This window comes from Tinamus guttatus, unplaced genomic scaffold, assembly GCF_059628265.1.
Source record: "Tinamus guttatus ecotype Peru unplaced genomic scaffold, ASM5962826v1 Tinamus_guttatus_pri_ptg000716l, whole genome shotgun sequence".
In the NCBI taxonomy this organism is placed as follows: Eukaryota; Metazoa; Chordata; class Aves; order Tinamiformes; family Tinamidae; genus Tinamus; species Tinamus guttatus.
The window spans coordinates 2660018-2687516 of record NW_028289250.1 but is presented as its reverse complement, the minus strand read 5'-3'; the positions used below and the strand labels follow the sequence as shown (position 1 = coordinate 2687516).

The 27499-nt window shown below is 36.9% G+C and overlaps 1 protein-coding gene across 3 annotated transcripts in view; it reads left to right on the top strand.

The window, feature by feature from the left end:
- STXBP5 (syntaxin binding protein 5) overlaps window positions 1-27499 on the top strand; it is a 101735-nt gene that overhangs the window by 46258 nt on the left and 27978 nt on the right. For all 3 annotated transcript variants that reach the window (XM_088537038.1, XM_088537037.1, XM_088537039.1), the window contains exons 7-18: window positions 1966-2049; window positions 13235-13358; window positions 14558-14636; window positions 17898-18052; window positions 19075-19147; window positions 20055-20202; window positions 20621-20688; window positions 21750-21790; window positions 23635-23855; window positions 25149-25327; window positions 26197-26322; window positions 26841-26992. In XM_088537038.1, the coding sequence (XP_088393164.1) occupies window positions 1966-2049; window positions 13235-13358; window positions 14558-14636; window positions 17898-18052; window positions 19075-19147; window positions 20055-20202; window positions 20621-20688; window positions 21750-21790; window positions 23635-23855; window positions 25149-25327; window positions 26197-26322; window positions 26841-26992 (1450 nt within the window). The remainder of the gene's footprint in view (window positions 1-1965; window positions 2050-13234; window positions 13359-14557; window positions 14637-17897; window positions 18053-19074; window positions 19148-20054; window positions 20203-20620; window positions 20689-21749; window positions 21791-23634; window positions 23856-25148; window positions 25328-26196; window positions 26323-26840; window positions 26993-27499) is intronic.

Below are 27499 nucleotides of genomic sequence, written 5' to 3'. Positions count from 1 at the left end.
TCCTGGGTCCCTACTGAAGAATAACCTTGCAGGTTATTCTTAATCTAAGCAATGGAAATAAAGCCCAATATGAAATATGGGTTTTAAAACAATAGCCTGTGTACGTCTCTCTTCCGAAACTGTGGAGACCGCTGCCAAAGCATGATCATAATTTAGCTAGATATATACATAGAGACCCGAATATCACTCTAAATCAGTGTAAAGCCAATTTTCATATTATGTATTTGTCAGTCTTTGGTATTATCTGAAATAGTCCTAGAATATTTTGAGTTTCCAAATGTGAAGAATCTTCTAGAGGAGGGACAGTGAAGAGAGTAGTAGTAATGTCTTAGCTGTGCTCTAAATGTTTCAATAGCGTACTAGCTACAAGCTTGTAATGTTAGACACCTGAGGATTCTGTCAAAGAATGAGAATTTTGTGAGTAGATCTTTTCCATTTGGAAAAGAATTAAATGTGTGACGGTAATGGGTTTCTTGGTATCGTTAGGTTTGAATCATGTTCCAGAATTGAGGGCTCTAGAATGAATAGAGTGAAGGTTCGAAAGATACAACCGATCTTTTTTATTCCATGCACCTTCCTCCCACTCACTCATTGTCAAATAAAGTTTAAGCCATCTTGTTTTTATCAATCATGGTATTACTCAGTGTTGTAGCATTGGATTTACTTTACTCTTCTTTTTCACAAGAAAAATATTGCTAAAAATAAAAGCTTACAGTTTCTTGTGTATTGCATTTTTAAAGTTGCCGCTATGCATTGTGACTTTTTTAATGTTTAAATTCAAAATAGGAAAATAATGAAGTATGTGTCTTAGAGTGAGGAAGATAAAATTGATAATATGCCTGACAGTGCAGTGGAGGAAAAATACCTAGTATTGCCTTTATTAGTTTACTTTCTGTTTCATATTTTCACTAGAAAGGTATGTTTGATGTTTTAGGGTATTTTAGTGTTGTAGAGCAGCAAAATGTAGCAAATATATTTAAGCTTCTAGGAGAGCCTCTATTATTTTTCGTATTAGAGCTCACTGGAGACCTTGAAAATGTTAGCATACTGAAAACCCTGTCAGGGCAAAGCTTTCGGGGACAGCAGTAGGCCAAAGTGATGCAGGTCTCTATCCCTGACTACACAGGCGCATAGGCAAAGGCAGCATCTTAACTAATAGTCACTCCCTCAGATCACCTCTGTTCTCAGGAAATAAGTTGTTTCAGCAACAAGTAAATCCCAGCAACCAGATGCCCCTTTTCTGTAAAGCTATGCAGAGAGAAAGAAGTGGGACTGAAGACCCACTGAAATGTGATGCTTTGTTGCCCTCTTTTGCTGTTCAGCAAGTATCAAGACTGTTACTGCTGCCTTACGTTGAACTTTTCCAATATGAAGTGGCACTTGAGGAAGACAAAACAACTGACATCCTCAGCAGTACCTTAATTCAAATCCCTAGTCCCTGTAGAAATGGTATAGAGCTTTACTTCTAGGGAAAAGGTTTATCTCTGGTTTTACTTTTGGCATATAACATATTTGTTAGCCTTCTATTAGACAGTTTTTTTGATTGCAGTTAACACCTGGAGAAAGTTCATAGTACATAGTTTCCTTATTGCAATAAACTGTTACTGAGAAGCTCTGGAAAGGTCACTGTGCTCTTCCAGCAAATCTTAGCAGAGCAAATTCCGGTGATTAAAACATAGGTTAGTGAATAAAAGGTATTTATGCATCATCTTCCTGTCATGTCATACGCCCCCACCCCAAGTTTCAACCATAAAGGAGTATTCTTGGGAAGGAATTTAATGTCTTCTATTATTGGACTCAAAGGATTTTCCAAGAACTTTTCTGAAAATAAATACGAAATATTTTCTAACACTGTATTAGCTTCAGTTGTGTTAGCCTTGTCCATGAGGGAAGAACTCTAGGTATTGTAACAATATTCTTTTTCTTTTCCATGTAAAGGCTTAAAAATCATTCTTACTCTTGCAGCTTCTGATTGGCTTTGAATCTGGAACAGTGGTGTTATGGGATCTGAAGTCAAAGAAAGCAGATTACAGATACACACACGATGAGGTAATAAGCTTTTTTGTCAGAATTTCTTTCACAGTAGCCCTTCCTTTTTGATATTTCTTGCCTTTTTGAGTGAAGCTTTTTTAAAAAATACTTTCTTTAAATGGCTTGTATGCAGTCTTTCCCCATACTGTCTAGCATTTGTGCAAATGTATCTGTATTATTTATTATGGAAGTATCGTTTGCTATTCTAAACCTACAATTCTTAAGATTTTGCTTATTCTCCTACTCCTGTCACTAGTTGATCAATAAAGGGATCTTTTTGAAATTGCAAATATTGGAAACTTTCTCTAAATGTAGAAGGAACCCTAGGGTTTGAATAACAAAAACCTCAGACTGAGTAAGTGTTTATTAAGTTAAAATTTGTTACAATAAATGACGGTTGGATTTCCCTACCAATTGGAGTGGGTGGGAATTTTTTCAGCTCTTTATCCATTGCTAAGTAGTGTGACTCTTGCACCTGTATTAAGAACTGAAGTCTTAACTTGAAACAAGATGGTATAGCAATCTGTAATTTTGGAATCTTTCAGATATTCTGAAGTAAGATTAAGATAAACCACTGAATTGGCTTGGTAGGATGTGTTTTTGTAAATAATTCTTTCCTTTCTGGATTAAAAATAAGGTTTGAATTAAGTAATGCTGCAGGAAGTTGAATGGTATTTATTCCTTAAAACTTGATTTTGAGAAAATATAGCCTGTTAGAAAGACTGAGATTAGGAAAAATCATTTGGCATAATGTGTATGTTGATATGTTATTTAAACATTATGAAATAAAATCAATGCTCTTATAGCTTAAATGATCGTAAAATGTCTACATCCATTGCTCAGTACAGCTGGGTTGGTTTCTCCTTGTATCACAAAGGGCATCATGTCTTCCCTAATCTTCTGCCGAAGTTTTCAGAAGACAGACATTTTATTGCTCTGTCTGAGTATACACTGTATTTGCTCTGCAAGTGGAGACCCTGTCTGAAAGGACAGGGAAATCTCCTGAGGTCTGAAGATTAGTGTAGTTGAAGATGTTTTCCTGACAGCAGATGGCTAAAAATGAACAGAGGCGAAAGTAAATGCTCCGTCTATGTCTCCATACATTAAATATCTTGTATGCTTTCGCTTTATTTGCACGATAAAGTTTCCAGAGATGGTTTTCTTTGTATTTTTAAAGATGAGCAGAGTCGGTGATATCTTTCTGTTCAGAAGTTTCAATCTGAACCTCAGTGTATGTTGTATGACGAGCAGTCTCCTTCTGGGGGTTTTATCCTGCCTTCTAGTTTCATTGCATTCATCTAATTCATTTACTCTCTATTACTTAGTTGTATAGGCTTCTTCATATCTCCATCATCTTTTTCTAATGTCTTTCCTATATTGCTGTACTTTCTGTACCTCTTATAAAATCTTCTTGCCCTTCTCTGAATTCTTAATATCATACATTCTTCTATTTTATCCTTCTCTTATAGATGAGAAACACAAGAAACACAACAGAATATTACATTCAAGATGTGGGGACACTGGATTTATGTTGTGGAATAATTACCGTGTTTTATTTTTTTATTTTTATTTTTTTTTTTCTTAATACAGGATTATATCACTGTTAGGCTTTCTCTCTTTATTCTTAGGTTATAAAACTAATGAATGAACTGAACTAAGCCCAGTAGAAAATTTAACTTTGAGGCTGGCTATGATATGACTGATATACTTCCTTTTAGCTGCTAATATAGATCATGTCTTAATTATATACTCTTCATCTCTCCCTAACCGTTTTTATTTATACTTGTGGTGTTTTAATATTAGAGAACACTTTTCTCTGATTGCAATATTTAAACTAAATTGAGTACTTAACGTATTTTCATTCAAAGGCTTCATCCAAAGTTTTACATTCTGGAATCTTAAAGCAGATCTCAGTCTCATGGATTTTTTTATTATTATTATTTTTAACCCTTTAATTTGGCTCTTACATAAAAGCTAAATAAAATCATTTGCCACTTAACAGTGATCGTGCTCTGGATTTATCATTAAAGCACCCTTTTTTTCTCTGCTTTCAAATCATTCTGCAAGAAAAGTTTCTCTTTGAAACAAATTACTGTATACAGTAATAATTTGTTGGCTGTCATCCATTTAATGTTGTATGACAAAGAATTTCTTCTTCAGTGGGCAAATTATTTAGATCTAATCTTCTAAGAGGGAAAGCAGAGTAGAATAATGGCCTTTATGAATTTGGTTTTTATAGTTAGCAGTTTCTGTTTGTTCCAGTTTCTGGTATGAATGGCATAGAAATAAAATGGTTAATCTCCTCAAACAAAATTGAATAATACATGCGGAAGCATTTGGAGGAAAGGGCCATTGGAGATAGTTTGGTAGTTGTTTTTGGACTGATTGCCTCAAGAGATGATCTATCGGACACAGAAAAGGTAAAGAGTAGAAAAAAGCAGAAAGTTGATCGTGACAAGATTTATTTGTTTAAATACTGTATACAAACTCATTTTTTCATTATGAGCTAGGGTCAGGGGGTGAAGAATAAAATGGAAGACAGTTCTTGAATCATGGATGGTGACTCCACTACTTCCCTGGGCAGCCTGTTATAGTGCTTCACCACTCTTTCGCTGTAGAAGTCTTTCCTAAAACCTAACCAGAACCTTCCCTGGTGCAAGTTGAGGCCATTTCCTCTTGTCCTATGCGTAATTGTTCTAGAGAAGAGATCAACCCCATGTCTCGCTATGACCCCCTTTCAGGGAGTCGTAGAGAGCGGTAAGGTCTCCCTTGAGCTTCCTCTTCTTGAGACTAAATGACCCCAGATCCTTCAGCCGCTCCTCATAAGGTCTGTGCTCCAGGCCCTTCGCCAGCTTTGTTGCTATTCTTTGGACATGCTCCAGCACCTCAATGCCTTTCTTTTAGTGAAGGGCCCAGAACTGAACACAGTATTTGAGATGTGGCCTCATATATCACATTGCTGCCCAAAGAGGCAATTTTGCTCTGACCCAAACAGTGGGCCACTCCTTCCATCAGTGTCTGTTGCCACATGAAAGCAAAGCAAATCATAGCATCAGAATTAACTTGTTTTCCTCTTTTCCCCCAACTCTTTCGCTTAGAGAGCTCTACTACACATGAAGACTTAAATTTTGGGAAAGTCATCAAGACAATTTGGCAAAAGCTTCTGGCGATGTAGCAGTTTTCTCTCTTTATGCAAGAGAGAGCACAGGTACATGAGTGTAATAAAGCCTTATCTCACATGATCTCCCTTGCTCTGTGAAGTGTGGTAGAGGGCAGAGACTACTCACTGCCATTTCATTTCCTACCAGCAAATCTCTTCAATTTGAATACCTCTCTGCAGAAATGTTTTTTCTAGCTGTTCTTTTGTGTTGAATTCCTGGTTGTCTTTTCCCAAAACTTCTTCCATATGTTGACTGGAGAGGCTGTATGCCATCCACAAATACGTTTCAGATGCTTCTACTGCAGATGGTAGTGGACTTGATGTCCTGCCGTTGTGGCAGGAGCAGAGGGCTCTTACTCCTGGCTCATCACCATCATCAGCATTGATGCTGATGAAAGGCTCTTCTGATCATGGAGTTGACAACCAATAAGGCGGGAACAACTTTACAGTCCTGGCCAGCTTGATGCTAGTTCAGGACTTCTCTTCAGATGCCGACAATACCATCTGATGAAAGGTTTCTTCTTGACTATACTGCCTGGTCAGAGCCCCGAAGGGTGTGGGGGTCTCTTCCCTTGATGAGTAAGGCCTCGGGTAATGTTCCTTGGCTGTAACTGTCACAATATGGATAACTTTTTCTAGCACCAGTTTGCCATGTAATCCTCCCACCTGGTAAAGTCCATCAGCAATGGAGTGGTCATTGCCAAGGTGATTGCTGTCCCTCCTAACCGATGACTCTGCTCTACCTGTGGCACACAGGGTGCTCCTGGGCTCCCAGCATTGCCGCTAGCATATCCGGGCGCTGCAGTGTGATTGCACGCTGGGCACCAGGTGTTGTCGACTGGCTGGCCAAACATATTATTGCCGTAAGGATTGTTGTTTCCTGGCAAAATTGCCACTGCATTAGCCTTCTCCACTGTCATTCTTTTTTTAGCTGGCATTGATCTTCAGAAGGTGTAAGTGGTGGGGCTGTGCCATGCATCAGTCCACCAGAAGCATTTGATGCAACTCGTCTTGTCTTGGAAGGTCGAAAGTGTCCAGGGGCCAGATGCTATCCTCTCCTATGAAACAAGGAGGACCAAACTTTCTGCATGATCAGAGGTTTACGGCAAGATAGCTGTACAGTGTCCTCAGGGAAGAGGCTGAAGTCTGTTACAGCCTTTTAAGCTTCCCGCTTGGTTTCATGTGGGATTTACCGGTCATTAGGAGTCTCACAATTTTAAACATGAGGAGTTTTTGGAACAGTTGTAATGGCAAAACATTTTGATTAATTTCTCATACGAATTACACTTTCTTGTGCAAATGTTACCCATTCCATATTTGCAGTCATGAAAGAAATAAATTTCTCAAGCATTAATTGGTTTCTAAATAACAAAACTTGCAATTGCCATTTTTTAAGTTCATTTTTAAAGCAGTGTTTTGCTTATTCTGGTTTAAGCTAAGCATTGATAGCATTAACTGGGCACACGTATTATAGATTACTATTTTTAGGCTCAATCTTTTGGTACATGGCCGAATGTGAGAGATTATTTTACAGCATTAAAAACATGTCAGCGTAGCCAAGGGATTTAAACAAAAACAAAACAAAAAACTTGCTGGAAACTGAAGCATGTCTGTGCAATCACTATGTCCATGAACATATATTTCCTTTTTTTTTTTTTTGGCAGGGGGAGGTTGTTAACAGGATAGCTGGCATAGGTTACTGGGCTTCATTTGAATCCTATGATCAACCTGTGCCGCAGGAATTGGTGCTGTCATCCATTCAAGGTTACTAGAAAATTCTGCCATCTCCGTGCAGGAAAGGGAGGGACAAGGAAATTTGAATGACTAGAGTTGACAGTGTTGGTTGTAACGTAACTGAGCTCCTGTGATGAGCCTGAATAGTCATATACAATATATTCCAAGCTCAATTAACTACATAAAAGAAAAAAGAATCATGGCCAACCCTAAAGAATAATAAATAGAGTTTTCCTTGATTCTGGTGCATTAATGCAGGGAATCTTGTCAACACAGATCTGTAACACTTGAAAAAACAAGCAAGGAAGCACATTTAAGATAAAAAATTAACCTACATTTGTTCTGAGTGGTAGTAGTTGTATTTCAGTTGTGTTTCCTGTAGTATAAACTTGGTATTAGAATTATGCGTTATTCTATAGTGCTAGATCTTACAGAAACAGAATAAAATTGCTCAACTAAATAGCTTTTGTATTCAAATCAAAGTATGTGTTTATTTCTGCATGTCTTGTCTCACAAAAAATAGGATACGAAGAGTCTCAAGACTCTGAAAAGCCTCAGACTTTTCTTAAATGGTATGCATATTTTCAGCTGTAGGATTAGAATTCTCTCTGCAGAAAATTGCAAGAAAATGAATTTTTGTATAGGATATTTTATAAATTGAAATGTTTCCCGTAGCAGGTGAGCACTAAGATCAAAGCTCGAGTGGGTTGATTTAGCTCTTATACTATATATAGAGAATGTAGAGAATTAATTTCTCTGAAGAAACAATAAATAACAGTTCTTTGTAAGTGTATTGGCAATCTATTGTAAGACTTCAACTTTTTTGAAATGCCAAAATATATAAACTAGTCTTCATAAGTGATCTGCTTTTTTGTAGACATTTCTACAGGAGGCTTGCACATAAACACGCATATAAACACTTTTTTTTCCCCTATCAGTTTTTTGATTTACTTACGCAGTTTCTCATTTGTTCTTGCCTCTTAGAATCCCCCAATCTCAGTCAGCTAACTGTTGCAGACATTGCAAGAAAATGTTTCCCTCTGAAAATCAGAAATGTTCACCTTCTTTGCAGGCAGTATAGTAGTCATGCTTCCCCAAGGGATAATGCTTCTGGAACAGCTGGTGAATGTGAGGCTTCCTGTGTGCACAGCCTGTCTCCATATAATACTCTAGTACTCTAGGATGGTCAGTGTCTACATCTTTGGTTAAGTTTTGACAGGACAGCTGATCTAACCATGTTGGTTTTATTACTAAAAAAAAAAAAAAAAAGAAGTAAGAATTAATTTTTCTTTTATTTCTATAAAACATGTAACCGCTTCAGAAAAAAAAAATTGAAACCACCTTCTCATGTAACTCAGAATGCCAACCTTATTTTGGAATGGAAAGAGGTGTTAGGATTACTTTTAGTAAAACATCTTTGCCTATAATAATTTTAAATACTTACATTTCGCATACAAATTACCTGTAGAAGTTTCCAGTGTTTAGGATACTCTAGTAAGAAGTGTTTAAAATGTAAGTCATGTCAGGCTTGGGGCAGCCTGTGCAGACAGTTCTTTTTCAGGATGCAAACAACTAGTGCCCTGAATATAGCAAACATTCCTCATGGTAGCAGTATGTAATCTTGTGATAGGAGTTTTTATGTGTTTGGGATCCAAGTGACCAGTGATATATTTAAAAAAAAAAAAAAGACACAGATGAGTAAATGAGTTCATCTAAGCATATTTCTGTGTTTGGTTAGAGTTATATTCTGAATGTGAAACTTTCATGAAAATATACTGTAAAAATATATCCCTGTTAGGGTCTCTTTTTGTGTGTGTTTGTCAAAGAATGTATGTAAAGCTTTGCTGTCTTGGTGGTTTCTGCCATATTTCTCTGTCTTAAATGCCATGCTTTCTTTCTAATTCTAGCACAAATACTAACCATGGGAAAAAAAAAACACAAAGTTTTGCTCTTGAGCATCAGGTTGACTTGTGTTTATCAGTTTTGTTTTGGTGCTTGAAGCTGTTGATACCTACTAGGTAGTACCACCTAAAGTTACTGTATTTTTTCACCGTAGCTGATTTGTTGTTATAAATTGCTGTTTTAATCCTAGAGATTGTTGTACAGATAATTACAGGCCTTTGGTGGTATTTTTCAGGCTTAGAAAAGTTTGGTGGATTGTGTAATATTAAAGCATGGTGCCATGTTTATCCTACTTTGCCTAGAGAATTATTGGTTGAATTATTTTAAAAATACGTAAAGCATTCCTCGGATGCGTTAAGTGGTATTTAACTACATCAATAAAAGTGACCAGATGCTCGATAAAACTAGGCAATAAACAGCCATAAAGCCAAAGGCCTCGTTATTCTTTTTGAGTGTCCTTTCCATGCCATCAGGTTCCTTGCAGAAATTAAGTGATAGCAATCATCCTTGTCCTTTGTGCTCCATTTATCAGATGTTCATAGGCATTAATGGCACTTCAAAAATAATGGGGGATAGTTTCTCTACTTCTTGACCTTGTTTTTCAATAAACAGAAAAACCTTGTTCAGTTCTGATAGATCTATGCTTTCTTTTATACAAATTCCTTTGTTACAGGTTCTTAAGGCCTTTTTCTACACAAGCACATATCAAAAACTGTTTTATCTGCCTTGTATGAGCTGCTCAGGGCTGGACTCTAAGTGAGAGAATATTGAAAACATTATTTTCTTCATTGTAGTGCTAATCATACCAAAAACTTCTTAATGAAGTCTTGGGGGGGTAGCTTCGGCTGCAGTGACCATGAGTTGGTGGAGTTCAGGATCCAACGAGGAGGAGGCAGGGCTGTAAGTAGCCCTGCAACTGTGGAGTTCAGCAGGGCCAACTTTAGCCTCTTCAGAGACCTCCTTGGAAGAATCCCATGGGCTAGAGCTCTAGAAGGAAGGGGGGCCCAAGAGAGCTGGTTAGTTTTCAAGCAGCACTTCCTCCACGCCCAGCAGCAGTGCATCCCTGTGTGCAAGAAGCCAGGCAGAGGGGATGGGGGACCTGCGTGGATGAGCAGGGAGCTTGTGGCAATGCTCAAGCAGAAGAAGGTGATATACAAAATGTGGAAAAAAGGACAGGCCCCCTGGGAGAAATACAGGAACATAGTCAGGGAATGCAGAGATGCGACAAGGAAAGCTAAGGCACGGTTGGAACGCAATCTGGCAAGGGACGTTAACAAGAAAAACTTCTTCAAATACATTAACAGCGAAAGGAAGATCAGGGAAAACGTGGGTCCGCTGGCGGACGGGATGGGCACCGTGGTTACAAATAACACAGAAAAAGCAGAGTTGCTGAATGCCTTCTTTGCTTCGGTGTTTACCAAGGGCAGCCCTTTAGAGCCCCAGGCCCTAGGGACAAGAGAAGAAGCCTGGAGAGAGGAAGACTTGCCCTGGGTAGAGGAAGATTGGGTCAGAGAGCACCTAAGGAAACTCGAGACCCACAGATCCATGGGTCCTGATGGGATGTACCCCAGAGTGCTGCGGGAGCTGGCAGAGATCATAGCTAAGCTGCTCTCCATCATCTTTGAAAGATCCTGGAGAACGGGGGAGGTGCTGGAAGACTGGAAGAAGGCCAATGTCACGCCAGTCTTCAAAAAAGGCAAGAAGGAGGACCCAGGCAACTACAGGCCAGTGAGCCTCACCTCCATCCCCAGAGAAGTGATGGAACGGCTCGTACTGGCCCTTGTCTCCAGGCACATGGAGGACAAGAAGGTGCTCAAGAGTAGTCAGCATGGATTCACCAAGGGGAAATCTTGCCTGACTAACCTGATAGCCTTCTATGATGAAATGACCAGCTGGAGAGATGAGGGGAGAGCGGTGGATGTCGTCTATCTCGACTTCACCAAGGCTTTTGACACCGTCCCTCACAACATCCTCCTGGGCAAGCTCCGGAAGTATGGGCTAGATGAGTGGACAGTGAGGTGGATTAGGAAGTGGCTGGATGGCAGGGCCCAGAGGGTGGTGATCAGCGGTGCAGAGTCTAGTTGGAGGCCTGTAGCTAGCGGTGTCCCCCAGAGATCAGTCCTTGGTCCAGTCCTGTTCAATTGATTCATCAATGACCTGGATGAAGGCACAGAGTGCTCCCTCAGCAAGTTTGCTGATGATACCGAACTGGGAGGAGTAGCTGATACCCCAGAGGGCTGCGCTGCCATCCAGAGGGACCTGGACAGACTGGACAACTGGGCGGTGAAAAACCTCATGCAATTCAACAAGGCCAAGTGCAAGGTCCTGCACCTGGGGAGGAATAACCCCAGACACCAGTACAGGCTGGGGACCGACCTTCTGGAGAGCAGCTCTGCGGAGAAAGACCTGGATGTCATGGTGGACGACAAGTTGACCATGTGGCAGCAGTGTGCCCTCGTGGCCAAGAAGGCCAATGGGATCCTGGGGTGCGTTAAGAAGAGCGTCTCCAGCAGGTCGAGGGAGGTGATCCTGACCCTCTGCTCAGCCCTGGTGAGGCCACATCTGGAGTATTGTGTCCAGTTCTGGGCTCCACAGTACAAGAGGGATGTGGAGCTGCTGGAGAGAGTCCAGCGCAGGGCTACAAGGATGATCAGGGGCCTGGAACATCTGCCCTATGAGGAGAGGCTGAGGGAGCTGGGCCTGTTCAGCCTGGAGAAGAGAAGGCTGAGAGGGGATCTAATCAGTGTCTATAAGTACCTCAAGGGAGCCAGTGAAGAGCATGGTGCTGGTCTCTCTTCAGTGGTGGCCACCGACAGAACTAGAGGAAACGGCCACAAGCTGAAGCACCAAAAGTTCCACATGAACTTAAGGGAAATTTTTTTAACAGTGAGGGTGACAGAGCCCTGGAACAGGCTACCCAGAGAGGTTGTGGAGTCTCCTTCTCTGGAGATCTTCAAAACCCGCTTGGACGCAGTCCTGTGCCACGTGCTCTAGGTGACCCTGCGTGTGCAGGGCGGTTGGACTAGATGACCTCTAGAGGTCCCTTCCAACCTTAAGCATTCTATGATTCTATGAAGTGTGCTTTTTGAAATAGAACCTAAGATTATTTGGCTTTACATGGAAGATAGAAATAAGTCCTCAAGATTAGGTTATGCAAAATTTCTTTTATAACTCCTGCTTTTATTTGCAGACTTTATTTGTAGACTCATCTTACAGAATGGGCAATGATATTTCACTTCATGTCTCCATTACCTTCATGGGAGATATGTAGGTTTCTGAGCTATGTACGTATAGATGTATTACTGCTATACCAAATCTGTCCCCTAACAAAATCCTAGTGGTTGCAAAAGGAACAAGGTAAAAATTTGACTAGGATCAGTGTTAAACTTATAGTTAGTATCTAATTAACAGATATCCCTAAGAAAGCTTTTATTGGGTGAAATTTTACTGGACACTTCACTCCCACCAAGCAGTCATTTTCCTTTGCTTGTTATTATATGTCTTTGTCTCTCATCACATTGCTGGAAGCTATTTTTTTTTTCTGTATAAATTTTGTGAAACTTGAAGATCTGGTCTATCAGACCAGATTAGATTGTCTAGTCAATTTAGACAAAACCAGATTAGAGCCGTCCTCTGTGATTTACACTTCACCTGCTAATTTACTGCTAGGTAGGATTCCTTACTGCTCGCCCGCCTGTGTTGCCTGGCAGAGGAGATTCTTGGGTACCTGTGGAGCTAGCGTGAGTCTAAGCCTTGTCACAGATTGCAGACAGGATCCCCAATGAGGGCTGAATACTGAGGGTGTTCAAGGGCTGGCCTTGGGTTGTCTGTCTATTCAGTTCTTGCTTTCAGTTTACCTAGAATCAAAGTTCAATACTACTTGTGCATAATGTTTTCTCATACACCTTTTGGGCAATAGAGAAATACTTTGGGTTATCATTATTTACTGACACTTTCCTGCCGTAAGTAACATTCTGTTGAATATCATCTAATGGTTTGATAATGTCTTCATGTATAATAGAAATGTTGGAAATAAAAATGACACAGAAGTTTTTTGTACTTACTGGTTAATCTCTTTGCTGCTTTATCTGAGCTCTTCATTATTTAACTTCATCTGGCCTTAAGGCAGCAGTTAAATTTCACTTAGCTGTCTTTAGCTTTTTTATGTGGCATGGTTAATGATTCTGTTTTTGATTTTTTTTTCCCTACTCCAAAGTTGTTTTCTCCATTTTTACAAAGATTCGATAGTAGCTTCCTGCAGTTTTCTGCATGTATTCTGTACCCATGTAGTTACCTATGTACTTAGTGCTTTCATTCATTTCCTTTTGCCGTCTGTGTCTTTGAGGGAGCAGTAAGGATGAAGTAATCCTGAATTCCTACTTTATTATTCTTTTCTTTCTTACATAGGCTATCCACTCTGTGGCTTGGCATCATGAAGGAAAACAATTTATTTGTAGTCACTCAGATGGCACCTTGACCATATGGAATGTAAAATCTCCTGCCAAACCATTCCAGACAATCACTCCACATGGTAAGAAGAAAACGGGTATCCAACAAGTATGACAGCCCTTGAAACAGGGCAAAAATGGTATTATACATTTAATTTAAAAAAAAAAAAGAAAACCCAGATATTGATAATGTTGAATGGTTCTTCAAATTATGATATTGTTCTTAACTATAATGTATTTTTTCCATTAGGGCCTGCATTTTTCTTGACATTACAGTCCTATTTGCTGTTTAAAATGCATATAAGCGAGTGACCGTCTGTTTAAATGTGGAGTTTACTATGTAAATTCTTGTAAAGCTCTATAACAGAATAGGGCTAGCATCTGGTCAGATGTTCCCACTTCAGATAAATTCACATTTATTTTGGTGTAGGAAATGAGCATTACATGTTGTTCTCATGTGAAGTGTGTTGCTGCACTTGGTCTGAGCACGTGCATTTAGATCATGTATGTTAGCGTCCCCAGAATCTTAAGTGTGAGGATCATGGGTAGCCTGTGGCTACAGTAAGAGATGCTCTAGTTAAGCTTGCTGGTTAATTTGTCTGAGCCTTCATTAAGTCTCTGATTACTATGCTGTCCGTGGACCTTGTTGTGCAGAGTGGAAAGAGGAAGCTGTAGATACCTTATTGCCCTATAGTGGTCAAAATAATAAAAAAACTGACTGCCGCTATGGTAGTGAGATTAACTGACCGAGACTGTTTTATTATGTTTTAGCCTCTTTTAAAAATGATTTACATTTTGATTTTGGGCAGCAGCTTAAATATTCTGTGGAATTTTGTAGTTGTATCAAATTTGATGAAGGTCCAGATGGAAAGCATATGTATTTACACCATCCTTTTAATTTCCAATTAACACAGTAGAAGTTGAATCTGTAGAAGCTTTAGTTACTAATAGTGCACAGTAAAAAAAACAATTGACTTTCAAATTCAAGTTCAGGCTCATAAGGATGCCAGTTGGAATAAAACTAACTTTGGTTGTAAATCGATCAAATTTAGTTGTAGAGCAGTAGACATGAGATAGATTTTAAGTCTCTCAGTGATACTTGCAATGACTTTTTAGAGAGGGATTTTATTTTTAAAAATTCTACAAATTCTAAATTCTAAAAATTTTAAATATTCTACAATAGTGTGTGAATTTTCTGTTTTGTAAATTGCGTAGGGAAATTCATAATTTGTCTTCATTTTATGGAATTTTAAGATTAATATAAGAAAATAATTTACTCCAGGAAAACAACTGAAGGATGGAAAGAAGCCAGAACCTTGCAAACCTATCCTTAAGGTGGAATATAAAACAACGAGAGCTGGGTAAGACTTGTTTTGAATATGAAATTAGCATGCATACAATAATGCATACTCTGAGAATAACCTTTGTGACTCCCAGTTGTTGGGATTATGAATCCAGATAGCCCCAAACTGTGGTAAAACAGCAAGTACTATAGAACAAGCTACAGAAACACATCTGAACAAATTACTAAACACAAATCTTAAGTTAAAGATACTGCTTGCTCATGCACTATCTGCATGGTTTTCCCATGCTACTAAAAATAACTCCGGTATGTTTTTGCCTGGTCTTCTGAGAATATCACTTATTAAAGAAAGAAAGCCTGACAGCACAGAAGCTGTGTTTCAGATGCCTGAAAAACTGAACTTCAGCAAATGATGGCCTGATCCAAATACTCTAAATTCTGAACACATGTTGCAGACCAAAAAAAAAGTGTTACTGACAGAAGTTTTTCTGGTGGAACACAGTAATTTATGCAGTGAATTGTGCCTAATTATGCACACTGAGAATGTAAAAAAGCTGTAATTGCAACAAGAGACTCTGATGGCATTGCAGTATCTTGATTAGCATGTTTTATTATCAAGGCAGCAATTAGGCTTGCAAGATTTCATGTGCTGTGTGCAATTTTTTATTTATGGTTCTGAAACACTTTAAAGTGGTTGGCTAAAAGGTGCAAAGATAAAGTGCACATGGTGATCTGTTTAGCTGTTTGCAGATGTGGAAATTTTCCTGACTTTTGTTTATCTTCTTTGACTTTTTTTGGCTTGACATATTGTCTTGTTTACTTTCCAGATGCTTAAGTCTTTAGAAGATGCTACTTAATTGATGCAATATAATCTTCTTCTATATATTACTATACCCATACAGATAATTTCAGTAGCTGTATATATTTTATTGCTTACTAAAGTGAGGCAAACAGAAATTTAAGTCTGTGGCTGGTTTCCAGGTGTTTAAATATCTATGATCGGTTGGAGAATCATATTTTACTTGCAGCCACCTGCATCTGTCCACATAATTCTTTTTATCACTAGTTATTGAATGGCTTTATTCAACAGTGTGATATTTCAAGAGCAGAGAAGTCAACTAAAGTGTCAAAAGCTAACCTAAATAAAGGTAGAGATAACTGAAAGGTAGCCTAAAAGGTAGCCTCAACTTTGGCAAGTTTCAGTTTATAATATCTGCAGTCCAAAGCTCTCTGTTATGAACAGTCATTTTGAAGGAGAAGATTTGTTTGAAACTTGCCTTATATAATTCTAATACTGTAACATGAAAACTAATCGAGTTTTCATAGAGTTTAGATAGGAATTCATTAGTACAATGTCTAAAAATATATAATTTGAAGGGAGGAGGAATTGCTCTTTTATAGTATGGGATTTTTTTGGTTATCCTCATCAATATACACTATTCCAGTGTTCATATAGACTGATGGTTTTGGTGTATTTCAGTTTGATGTTTTCTCTTTATATTTTTTTTTCTTCTAAATTTTTAGCTGTTGTGATGTTCTTCTCTTCTTTAGTAAGAAATTTTAAATAACAGTATGGAAGCAGTGCGCTGGAAATATCCACTCATTTGTTGTTACATGTACTTTGCTTCATGCTTCTATATTCAGTTCCAGTAGTGCTCTGTCTTATCACAGAAATTTTAAGCAAAGCTGAGTTACCTTTTGGTGCTCAAAAGTTTTTATCATTTTGTCTTTAATTAATGAATTCTTTTGAATTAATTGTGAAATGACACACTTTGGGGTTTAATGAACTTCTGTAGGGCAGCTGAGGTTAATTTAAAATATGTATGCTGGACCAAGACGAAGTTGTTTAATTTAAAAATTTCTTAAAGGAGAAAAAATATAAATAATATAATATAAATACAAGAAAAATATTTATAGTAAGTGATGATTTATTATAAATTTATGTAAATTATTTCACCTAAATTCTTGTATTGTGAAAAGTAGTGTATAACCATTACCTCTTCACATTTGTGCTCTGTGTAAAGCTCTAAAAACTTCAGGAAGATGGGCATAATCTTTCATGTTGGTGTGTTTCAAACACTAACCTAATAAAAACTGAAAACTATTTAGGCATTATGGGAAAGATAGTGTTACGGGAACACACACAACCAACCTAAAACTACCATTCAGACTTGTATTTGCTATGTATCAGGGTTTTTTTCCCTAAGACTTTCTTCAGCTACTAACTGCTTTCATCTAAGGCAGATGCAAGCGAAGGGTAGAGTTCTTATCATCCTAGAGAGGTTATAAAAGTAGGTCAGAGGAATTGCACCCTCCAGTTTTTTTAAGAAATATAACCAGGAATTTGAGGCAGTAGTAATCAATAGCCCTTGTTTAAACAAGCACAATATTGACAGGAATAGTGACTTTTTGTATTCAATAATGGAGGAGTAAAATATCTGTTGAAACTGTTCATTTTTTATCTTATTTTTCTTTAGATGAGATATTAAACACTATGTTATGTGCAGGTTAGAGAAAATATATTTTGTAGTCTGTTTCTGTACAGACTTAAACTTTTTTTTTATGAGAGGGAGACCATAATGTACTTTTTTCAAAACTAGAGAAAATGTTTTTGCTTTGCTCAGTTCAGTCATTTAATTATCAGTAGGAATTTGGTCTACCATATAGAAGTAGGGCCTTGAATTTTGTGTACAATAGTAGAGGAAAAACAGAGAAAATGTCTAGAATCAAAGTATGGTAAGAAATTTATTTGTGCCTTTCTAAAGTTATGTCTTTGAATTCTATCAAGCAACTTGGTTTCTCAAAACAGTCATGTTGTTGTGACTGCAAAATTACGGTATTTGCAAAATTGTTCGTACTTCAGACTTTAGGATAATTATATGCATAAAATAAAGTCCATGGAACTATTTCTTCCTAATCCTCCTGGAATATTTTATAGTGCGAAGGAAAGTGTCTTTGCAATACTGACTCTGCCATTCATTAAAGAAAAACAAACAAGCAAACAAAAAAAAACCAATTCTAATCTTTAACCCACCCACCCTCCCCCCCACAAGAGAAAACTCATCTTGGCGAAGAGATGCTGAGATTAATTAAATAAGCCCAATGGATAAAAGGGTTTCAAGGAGTTGTCTGGAAATCTGTGTAATCTAGTTCTGTTTAAATTTTGAAATATATACCCAAAGTACCCATTGCATGGAGGCCTGTTTTGCATTATGTTTAATACATCTCATTGAACTTTATTACAGGGTTATGAAAACTGACCTGTCTCCTCTTTTTGTGTTACCTTGATTTGATCCTAAATTCTTCTGCTTTATTCCAGGGAGCCTTTTATCATTCTCTCAGGAGGTTTGTCATACGATACTGTAGGAAGAAGGCCCTGTTTAACAGTTATGCATGGGAAAAGTACTGCTGTGCTAGAAATGGATTATTCTATTGTGGATTTTCTAACCCTCTGTGAAACACCATATCCTAATGGTAGGTAGAAAGATTTTTCTGAGTACTTCTTACCACTTCTCCCTGAACTTAAATCCCATCAGAATATTTTGAACTACTGCCTTTCTTTTTTATCATTATGGCTCAAACTGCAGCAGAAACTTTTATTACCTCTGTTTTCTGTTTTGATTCCCCAAGCGTCATAATAGAAGAGTTTATTATGAAGCCTGTTTCGCTTCTAGAAGAATGAACTCCTTTAACCCCATTTCTTTAGCCAAAATCCTATGCAGACAAAAAGTAACATTAGAATTTTAATCTATACTAATTGCAGGCATGTTCATCAATGTTTATTAGAGCTTTCCAGTCATTACTAAGTTGTGGTTATTTGTGTAGTGCTCTTAACTTTTAGTGACTTTATTAATCATTCCAATATTCACAGGAATTTCTTCACTAACTTGTAATCTCTTTTCTGCAGAAGGGGATTTTTATCATAGATTAAGTAAGTGTCCCAGGTCAGAAGTATTATATTTCTGCAACGTTAGTTCATTTGCTATTATCTTCAGAGTATAGCCAGTTGCTTAGCTCAGGATTCGAGGCAAGTATGATGGAGGGCAAACAAAACTTTGTAAACTGCTTTCATTTTTCTTACTTTAGTGTTAGGTGAGCTGACTTGCAGTCTTTTTTGGAAGCCATTAGTTTCATTATTGCTACTATCGCCACAGTGAGTTTGAGGAAAAGAGTTGGCAGTGGGTCAGTAACTGGTTCTGTGTCAGAATTTCTGTTTACGCAAATACCTCCACATGTTCCTTTTACTGTTAGTTTATCTGCTTAAGTGTATCTAGCTCAATTGGGAAGGAGTTGGGAATACTGAACTAGAGGGAGAGGTGGCTCTTACAAACTTGGAACATAAGAGGGCGAGGGTGTGTGGAGTGTGTTCAGAGACTGTACAGTCATTTACAAAGCTTTTCTGTCCTTGACCAACTGCAATGACTGATCATAAGCTTAAAGTTTTGTGTGCAAATAACTGTATTTACAGATAGGTAACTTTTTCTTCTTGTTTTCAGACTTTCAGGAACCATATGCTGTAGTAGTTCTTCTAGAAAAGGACTTAGTACTAATTGATCTTGCACAAAATGGGTAAGAATCTTAGGTCATGTTTGTAATGACTGGCTCATCTTGCACCTTTTTTAGCTTCTTAATCCACCACATTGCTTTCTGGCCCAGAACATAAAATTTTGAATAGTACATATTAAGTTTCCTAAGTAAAACTGTTTACCTTTATAGGTCAACTTTCCATGAATTAGTAGGTAGTAGCTGAGTAGAATATTAAGCAACTTTACTGTGCTTGATTGACCAAGAGAAATAAGTAATATATTGCTAATGATTGTTTATTTTAAAGTTTTCTCCTTAGTGCTACCATTGTAATTTTTGTTAAGGTAAACATATATTGGATATATACATGCAGAGAGATATACAGATAGATGTATGTGCATGTATACACACATCTGTATAACCCCCTTGGTAACTATTGACTTCTTTCTCTGTCGCTTTTCTGGTGAAGTTGATAGGCAAAGTTAATATGTGCTTCTGTTTGCTTTTAATTGGAAACTGAGAGTTGCTGCCTATAACTGTCACTGGAAGTGATCTTAGACTTGCAAGTAGATTATGAAATAAAGTTTTCTTATTTTCCCCTTGTAAGAATAGACCTAAAAGTTAGTTACCTGCAAAATATTACAATTAAGAATAGATAACTTCAGTTCTTCTACACATCTTGTAAATAGTAAACATTAAAAGTTAAATTATAGAGGGGAAATATCAGTGTTTTAAGTGTATTCTACAAACAATACAAATTTCAGTTTCCAGGTAGAAATCTACAGTATCTTGTTAGTGTACTTGATGAGCAGTAAAGGTACATAATGTATTTATTCATAACCTATTTTTTGTACAAAATGAATGTAAAATTACAGGCTGCAGTGTTTCACTGGTGTTCTGCAATTAAACTGATGTTCCTAGATTAACAGTCTTCCTTTTTCGTTCATTAAAGGTACCCTATATTTGAGAATCCCTATCCTTTGACGATACATGAGTCTCCAGTTACCTGTTGCGAATATTTTGCGGATTGTCCTGTGGACCTCATACCTGCACTCTATTCAGTTGGGGCTCGACAGAAACGTCAAGGTTACAGTAAAAAGGTACAACATCTAGTACATATGTGTTTGAAAATATTAAAAATTAACTACTATTAAAAAAAAAAGCATGACTATATTAGAAATAAGGCTCCACCTTGTTATGCTGTCTTTGGCAGTGAATAATAGAAAACACCTAGAGAGGACAGAGCATAAGGCAAGTGTGTAGTCGTGCTTAACTTGGTGCACTTCCAGCAGTTGCCAGATTACTGCAAACTAGGGGTCTTTGAGAGGCAGGAGTGTTGTTCATAGCCTGTGGGGTGGGTTGGTTGGTTGGTTTGTTTCTTCTTCAGTGGATTTGCCTAATTACTTCTTGAACGCATGTGAAATATTACCATCTATAATGTCTTGTGATAGTAATTTCAATGATTTAACTGTGCACAGCGTGATGTTTTATTCCTCAGCCTATTTGTTAATATTCTAGGAGTGGCCCATCAGTGGAGGCAACTGGGGTTTGATTACTCAGAGCTATCCAGAGATAATTATTACAGGGTAAGTGACACAATAGTGTAGTAACTTCATTAGTTGATTAAGAAGTGAGAGCATTTTGTTTCTTTTATAGAAAACAATGTTCTAGAAAGGTGTATCAATGGTTCAATAAATTATGTTGGCTAAACAAATCATTTGCATGATATTTTTGAGGAGTTAAAAAGAAAATAAAGCAAAATTCAGAAGAAAAGGTAGGGAAGCAGCATAATAACAGGCGTCTAACATGGTTGGTAATTGCAAAAGACGATTGTGATTGTCTCTGCTTTCTGGATTCAGTATGTTGTAGAAACTTCCTTTATCCTTTGACTTTTGGGGATTATCTGAGCTATATTTAAATCATACAAAGTTCATTAAGTAGTTATTGAATTCAGGTCCTAAAGGGAAAACAGACTTTTAATTTTTAAAAGGCAACCAAATGCCTAAATTGGTTCACTTTGACCTTTTTGAAACGTATTATTCCAACTTCACTGTAAAGAGTGGAATTAAAGAGTAAAATTAAAAAGTAATGGATTAAATTCATGCAGTGCATAACATGCTACTTTTAGTAGCAAGATTGCTACTAACATTTTCATAGAACAACCCATTAACCCTAGTGAGGATTGGTGGTTAGTTTATTGTAGGCATTGCAGAGAGTTTAAGAGCCAGTTATGAAAAAAAAGTTTGTCAAAAAAATTCTGTCAGTTTCAAGGCTAAAATAAAAGTGAGGTGATCTGTTCACACTGAAAATGGTTAATTGGATTCTCTCCTTTAAAAGTTTCAGTCCAGTTAAGGATATCCCATAGGAAACAACATGAAAAGACCTCTATTAAACTGTTTATCAGAAACGCAGCTTACTCGTGAGTTTCTCAAATAGTAAAATAGTGCAATGGAATTTCAGTGAGTTGCTTCCAAATTTTGTTTTAAGCTCTTCTGTCTAAAATGAAGGCACGTTTTATAGAATATTAGTATCCAGTTGCATAGTACCACTATAGAATTAGGTGTGTTAATTAATGGGTTAGTAACGAAGAGGTCTAACTCTCCAACTAACTATTTTATCATCTTATTAATTCTTTAATATTTCATAGGCATGCTGATGGGTCAATCAAGTTTTGGGATGCCTCTGCAAGTAAGTGTTGTCAGTAGAGTTTTTTTTTTATTCAATAGGAGTTTTCTAAACTACTGATTTCTCTAATGGAATGTAATCACTAACTGGTCATTCTCATATTTCCTGCTTCATATATAGTCAGTATCATATAGGAATCTTTGATTTAAAATCAAATCAAGTTAACATTATGTTTTTGTTAAATGTTTGGTTGATTTTTACCATCTCGGTGAAAATGCAGTAGTGATTCAGAGGCGAGCAAAGAGAATTTTAGAATTTTAGTATTTTAGTATTTTAGAATTTTCTGAAGCACCTTATTCAACGTTCAGAGATATACAGGAAAACACATGTATTTTTAATACAACTGAATTTCAGTAAGTTATTTCCATATTATTGCTTCCTGGAACAGAAGTGAGGCAGTTGTTTGTAAAATACCAGCTCGTAATACATTATTTAATCAAAAATGAGAATCAGAACCAATAATAACTTAAGCCAGCACAACATTGTAGGCATTTATAAAGAAAGGCAGGAGAACAGTAAAATAAAGACCCTTTTTTTTTTCTCCTCTGGTGGACTACTGAATAAGGTTGATAAGTCTGATGCTGATACTGTTTTAACATTTCTCTGCATTTAAAGGGTCAGTTGCATCTGACAGTCTGCAAAGGCAAGGAAGGCAAAGGTTAAGGAATGCAGTAAAGTTTCAAACCAGAACGCAACTTCAGATAGATAAGTTATATGTTTTAAATCATCTGGTTCTGACTAAGCTTAGACTTAGTGCTTAAAACCTGACTGAAACAATCTGGCAATCATTAAGAATTTTCTTTAAAAACTTCTGGAAGACTGGTGAGCTTCCAAAAGGCTGAGGGGTGTGTGGGGGTGGGAGGGAACAGATGCAAAGTACATGTTTAAAAACAGGGAGGAGGAGGATTTGAAGTGTTAGTAATCTTAGTTTCACTTCGAGATGAGGGTGGTGCCTGAATAACAAACTGAGTGTGTGTGCTTAAAAATCAGGCTCAACATAGATCTGTCAAGAGCAAAACCTATCAAAGCTATTTAAGTTTCTTCCAAAATGGGTTAATAGGCTTGACAAGAGTAACAGTAGGTATCATACCACTGTCTTCATGTTAAACCTTTCAAATTTCTCTTCCCAGTGCAGTCTTACAGATAAACAAAGGAAATGTGTTTTAGATGAAACCACTGCAATATGGAAGGGGAGGAAGGATATATAGGATAACATTTCTATTTGTTTTGGTGATCTCAGCACTTGACTAGACAGTGTGTCTGTGGAGTCTGAAAGCAACACCATGAGGGTTTGAGAATGCTAGAAGAAAGAATTGGAAGTAAAATTCAGAATGTTGTGACCAGCTGTGGAATAGTATCCCAGCCCTTTGAGGATAGGACCGAGGATTTGTACTCGGAATCAGATGGAAAAAAAAAAAAGAAGAAGAAGAAAGGAACTCTAATGAAATGCAGATTAGATATGTCTTGTCTATGTCAGTGTTGCCAGAAAATAAACCAAAACACACTGTTGGGATGGGAGTATCATTTATTAAAGCCAACACAAAGTAATTCTTCCACACTGGTCTGAAGCTAAGAGAATTTTCTTTTTTTTCTTGCCCTTACCAAAAAGAAAGAAGTGCATTTAGTTTAATGCTGTGAGAATTTATTATTTTGACAAAGATGATGACCGTAGTTATTTCTTTGAACCACCAATTTCAGCACAGACATTCAGTGCTTCATCTCTGCCCTCTTATGAACATAGTGGCTTTTCCTAAGTAGAGAAGGACTTTCTGGACCAGAAAAATTAGCAAGAGAAGCTTACCTGTTTCTATCAAAACCAATTTTTCTTTCTTTTGGTTTGTTCCTAGTAACACTGCAAGTACTTTATAAGCTAAAAACAGCCAAAGTATTTGAAAAATCCCGGAATAAGGATGACAGGCCAAACACAGATATAGTAGATGAAGATCCGTACGCTATTCAGATCATCTCATGGTGCCCGGAAAGCCGAATGCTGTGCATAGCGGGAGTTTCTGCACATGTCATTATCTACAGGTTCAGCAAGCAAGAAGTGACAACAGAAGTCATTCCGGTAATTAATGTAACCATTTCTCTACAGGTTTTAACTGTAATGAGAATATTGTAGCAGTTTTTTATTGTTTTTTTTTTCCCACCACTGGATTTATAAACTTACCGAAAAAACTCATACTGTAGTTTGTGTGTGTGATAAATAATAAATTATTAAATTCAGAAAAAGTGAAAATTATACACCAAACTTTTGGGTTCCATTGTTTTTGCTATCAATAATAAATCTTTGTTCTAATTGTCAAAGCAAATAGTGGACCAAAACTGATAATATCAAAACTAAAATGTATTGCTATAAACAAACAGTTATCTGAAGAGTTATTCTGCTCCTTCAGAAAAGCCTTGATTTAAGGAGACTAAGTGTTGGGGTATTTTTGTTTTGTTTTGTTTTTTACCATATGATGTTTAATAATGTATATTAGAATGCATATAATAACTGAACAAATGCTTTTCCTATATTATTTTAAAGGAATAGCAGCTAACCAGTTTCTTCAGTCCTAGGGAAATTTTTTAAAATCACCATATGGTTCTTGGTGATCAGTCCTTGAGTTAAGTTCTGATTTACAGATGGTGAGAATAGAACAAAAAAAGAACAAAAAATTAAAGGCAAAATTGCCTTTAATTAATTTATTTAATTTATTTAATTACTTAATTTAATTAAATTGCCTTTAACAGTACGATTGATATTAATATTATAATAGAAAAGAAAAAAGAAAATTGAAATCATGTTGATCTTTCTGTTCTTCAAAATATTATAATTTGGCTCAAGGCAAAACTTATTAAACAGGGAATTAAGTCCAGTGCTACTAAATTAAGCCAGGCTGTTTACATTCCTTATCTCTTAGCTTTGGCATTCCTGAAATACATAAAACAAGACTTCTTTATAACAGAGTTTATTTTTTGCATGGAATGATAATTAAATGTGTCTTGTATTCAATATTTCATTTCTGTTCTGTATAAAGCAGCAAACTCTCAAATACTGGGATAGAGGTTAGCTTTTCAAGATTAGTAATTTTACAATATCGAGTCTGCCCAGTGGTTAGCAGGACTCTCAGTCCGTATTTCAGATGAGCGCACATTTTTGTTAGGTCGTGATATTTATTTAGTTATGGTTTTGCTTATTAAAAATAGGAAAGTCCCAGACAACCATCTTAGCACTAGTATCTTCACTTGCACCTCAGTTAGTTCGTATATACTTTTTTGAAGGGCTTAATTCACTATTATGAGTTTGGATTTTTTTTTCCATTGGTTCATTGGTTGGCTTTGTGGTGGTGGTGGTGGTCTTTACTTTTATTTACAGATGCTGGAAGTGCGACTGTTATATGAAATAAATGATGTTGAAACCCCAGATGGTGAGCAGGTGCCCCCTTTGCCAACTCCAGGCACAGGTTCCAATCCTCAGTCCATTGTCCCCCAGTCCCACCCATCTACTAGTAGCAGTTCATCTGATGGACTACGTGATAATGTCCCATGTTTAAAGTAAGTGTATTCTGTTATGATTTAGTTGCGCGTGAAACTTTACAAAAATATTTAGGTGATGAGATGTGATATTTATTATTACAGAAAATTCATTATTGGGGATTAGAGCAACACTTTCCAAGTATCTGGAAGCGGAGGTCTGTTTCAACAAATAAGTTAACAAATGCAAGGGGTTTTTTACACTTAATATTTCCAACTTGTAAAAATCAGAAAATGCTTGCCTCATCATTCTTCTGCCTGCCATATGAATTTTTGATACTTAATGTAGCATAGATCTTCCTTCTTTAGTGCAAGTATTTTAAATGGCAACACTATAATTATTTTGAAGTCGTATTGCCTATTGAAATGAATAGTCTACTTAACATTTTGCAGCTCTGCTTATCTTATAAGTATTTTGGTTGATTTTCATTGGACTATAAAACTCTTAAAGCTGTGGAAAAACTGAGTGGTAACTGTTTATAGGCTTAGAACAATAGTTTGTCCTAACTGTAAGGGAATTGCATTGTGTTTTGGGAAGCAGACAATGAAATTCCTCCCTGTAGACACTGAACATCTTTATTCAAGTCAATATAAAGCCACTATAGCTGTTGCTTCTTGCTCTAAAGGGGAAATCAAAGTTTTTTTGTGATCGTTGGTCAAGTCATTTTCAATTAGGTAGTCATTTAAAGGGCCCATAAAAAAGTGACCAGTGTTGGTGAGTTTTCTTTCTGGTTGCTTTTATGTGTTTGAGTAGTTTTTGCAGTTTTCCAGCTTTCAAGTCCAGTGTCACATAGGATTGAAAGCCTATAAAAGGCTCTAAGTCTATTTAAAAAAAAAAAAAAAAAAAGTATATGGAGTCATAAAAAGGTAGCGTTTTGTTTACATTACAGAGTTAAAAATTCTCCCCTCAAGCAATCTCCAGGCTACCAAATTGAGCTAGTTATCCAGCTGGTGTGGGTGAGTGGAGAACCTCCTCAGCAGATAACCAGCTTAGCAGTCAACTCAGCATACGGCCTGTAAGTATATTCTACACAGATATCTTTGTTTTGTTTTTTCATTATTTTGTTAAAGCAGTTGCTAGTAAAAATGAAATCCATGCATGTTCACATTTACTGCACAGCAACGGAGGAGAGGCTATCCTTAATTATCCAGTTTCCTATCCTTAAAAGATAATTCTTTTTGGTGATTCAGGGCAGAACTTGATCATATTAACATCAGTGTCAAATCATCATTCTTCCACACCTCTGTTAGCATTGTAGATCCAATAGTAAATGTCAGCTGAGACTTCTGGGATAGGTTGGCAAGTATAATGACAGTGAGCTGCTTTGCTTTGCATATGTCCCATGTGTTTTCCCAAGAAAATGCTTAATACTGCGTTCTAGAACACTAATTTTATATGCATGTGTAGTTGAGAGTAATCTTTAAAATTAAGCTCCTAAAATTCTGAATGGTAAAAAACACCAAAATAAGCTTATACCAACATTACCTTAGCATTGTGTTATTAGCATTATCTTTCCTCCCACTCTTTTTCCAGAGTAGTTTTTGGAAATTGTAATGGTATTGCCATGGTTGATTACCTCCAGAAGACAGTGCTCTTGAATCTCGGCACTATTGAGCTGTATGGTTCTAATGATCCTTATCGCAGAGAGCCACGATCTCCCCGAAAAACTCGGCAACCATCTGGAGGTGAGAAGACCAGAGCTTGTTTTAACCAAATCTGTCTGTCTTCTGAGCTTATCTGGGCTATCAGTGTCTGTTCTTTGAATATCATTATATTCTTTTTCCATTCTAACTTCATTAATTTTTTTTCTTGATCAGTCTTTAATGACAGTCTTGTAGGCTTGTAATCTCTTGTTTCCTGGGAAAAATTCATTTGCTAGAATCTAAATTGACACTTGAAAACATTAGCTGTATTCTTATATTTTTAATTAGTGCAATGTACAAACAAGTAGATGGGAAAACACTGAGGGAGGAAAGTTTAGAGTCAGAAGTTTGAATACTCAATACATTTATGTCAATTATAAGGTTTTAATAGCATAGATTGAACAAATCTAGATAACCTTGTATTTCTTTTGAACCTGACACCCTTATATTGTGCCTATATAAACCCACTAATGTTTGCAGATACGTTGGTATCTCTGCAGTGATCTTTTAACTTACTAGTTTAAACTTTGACAGGAAAGTCCATGATAA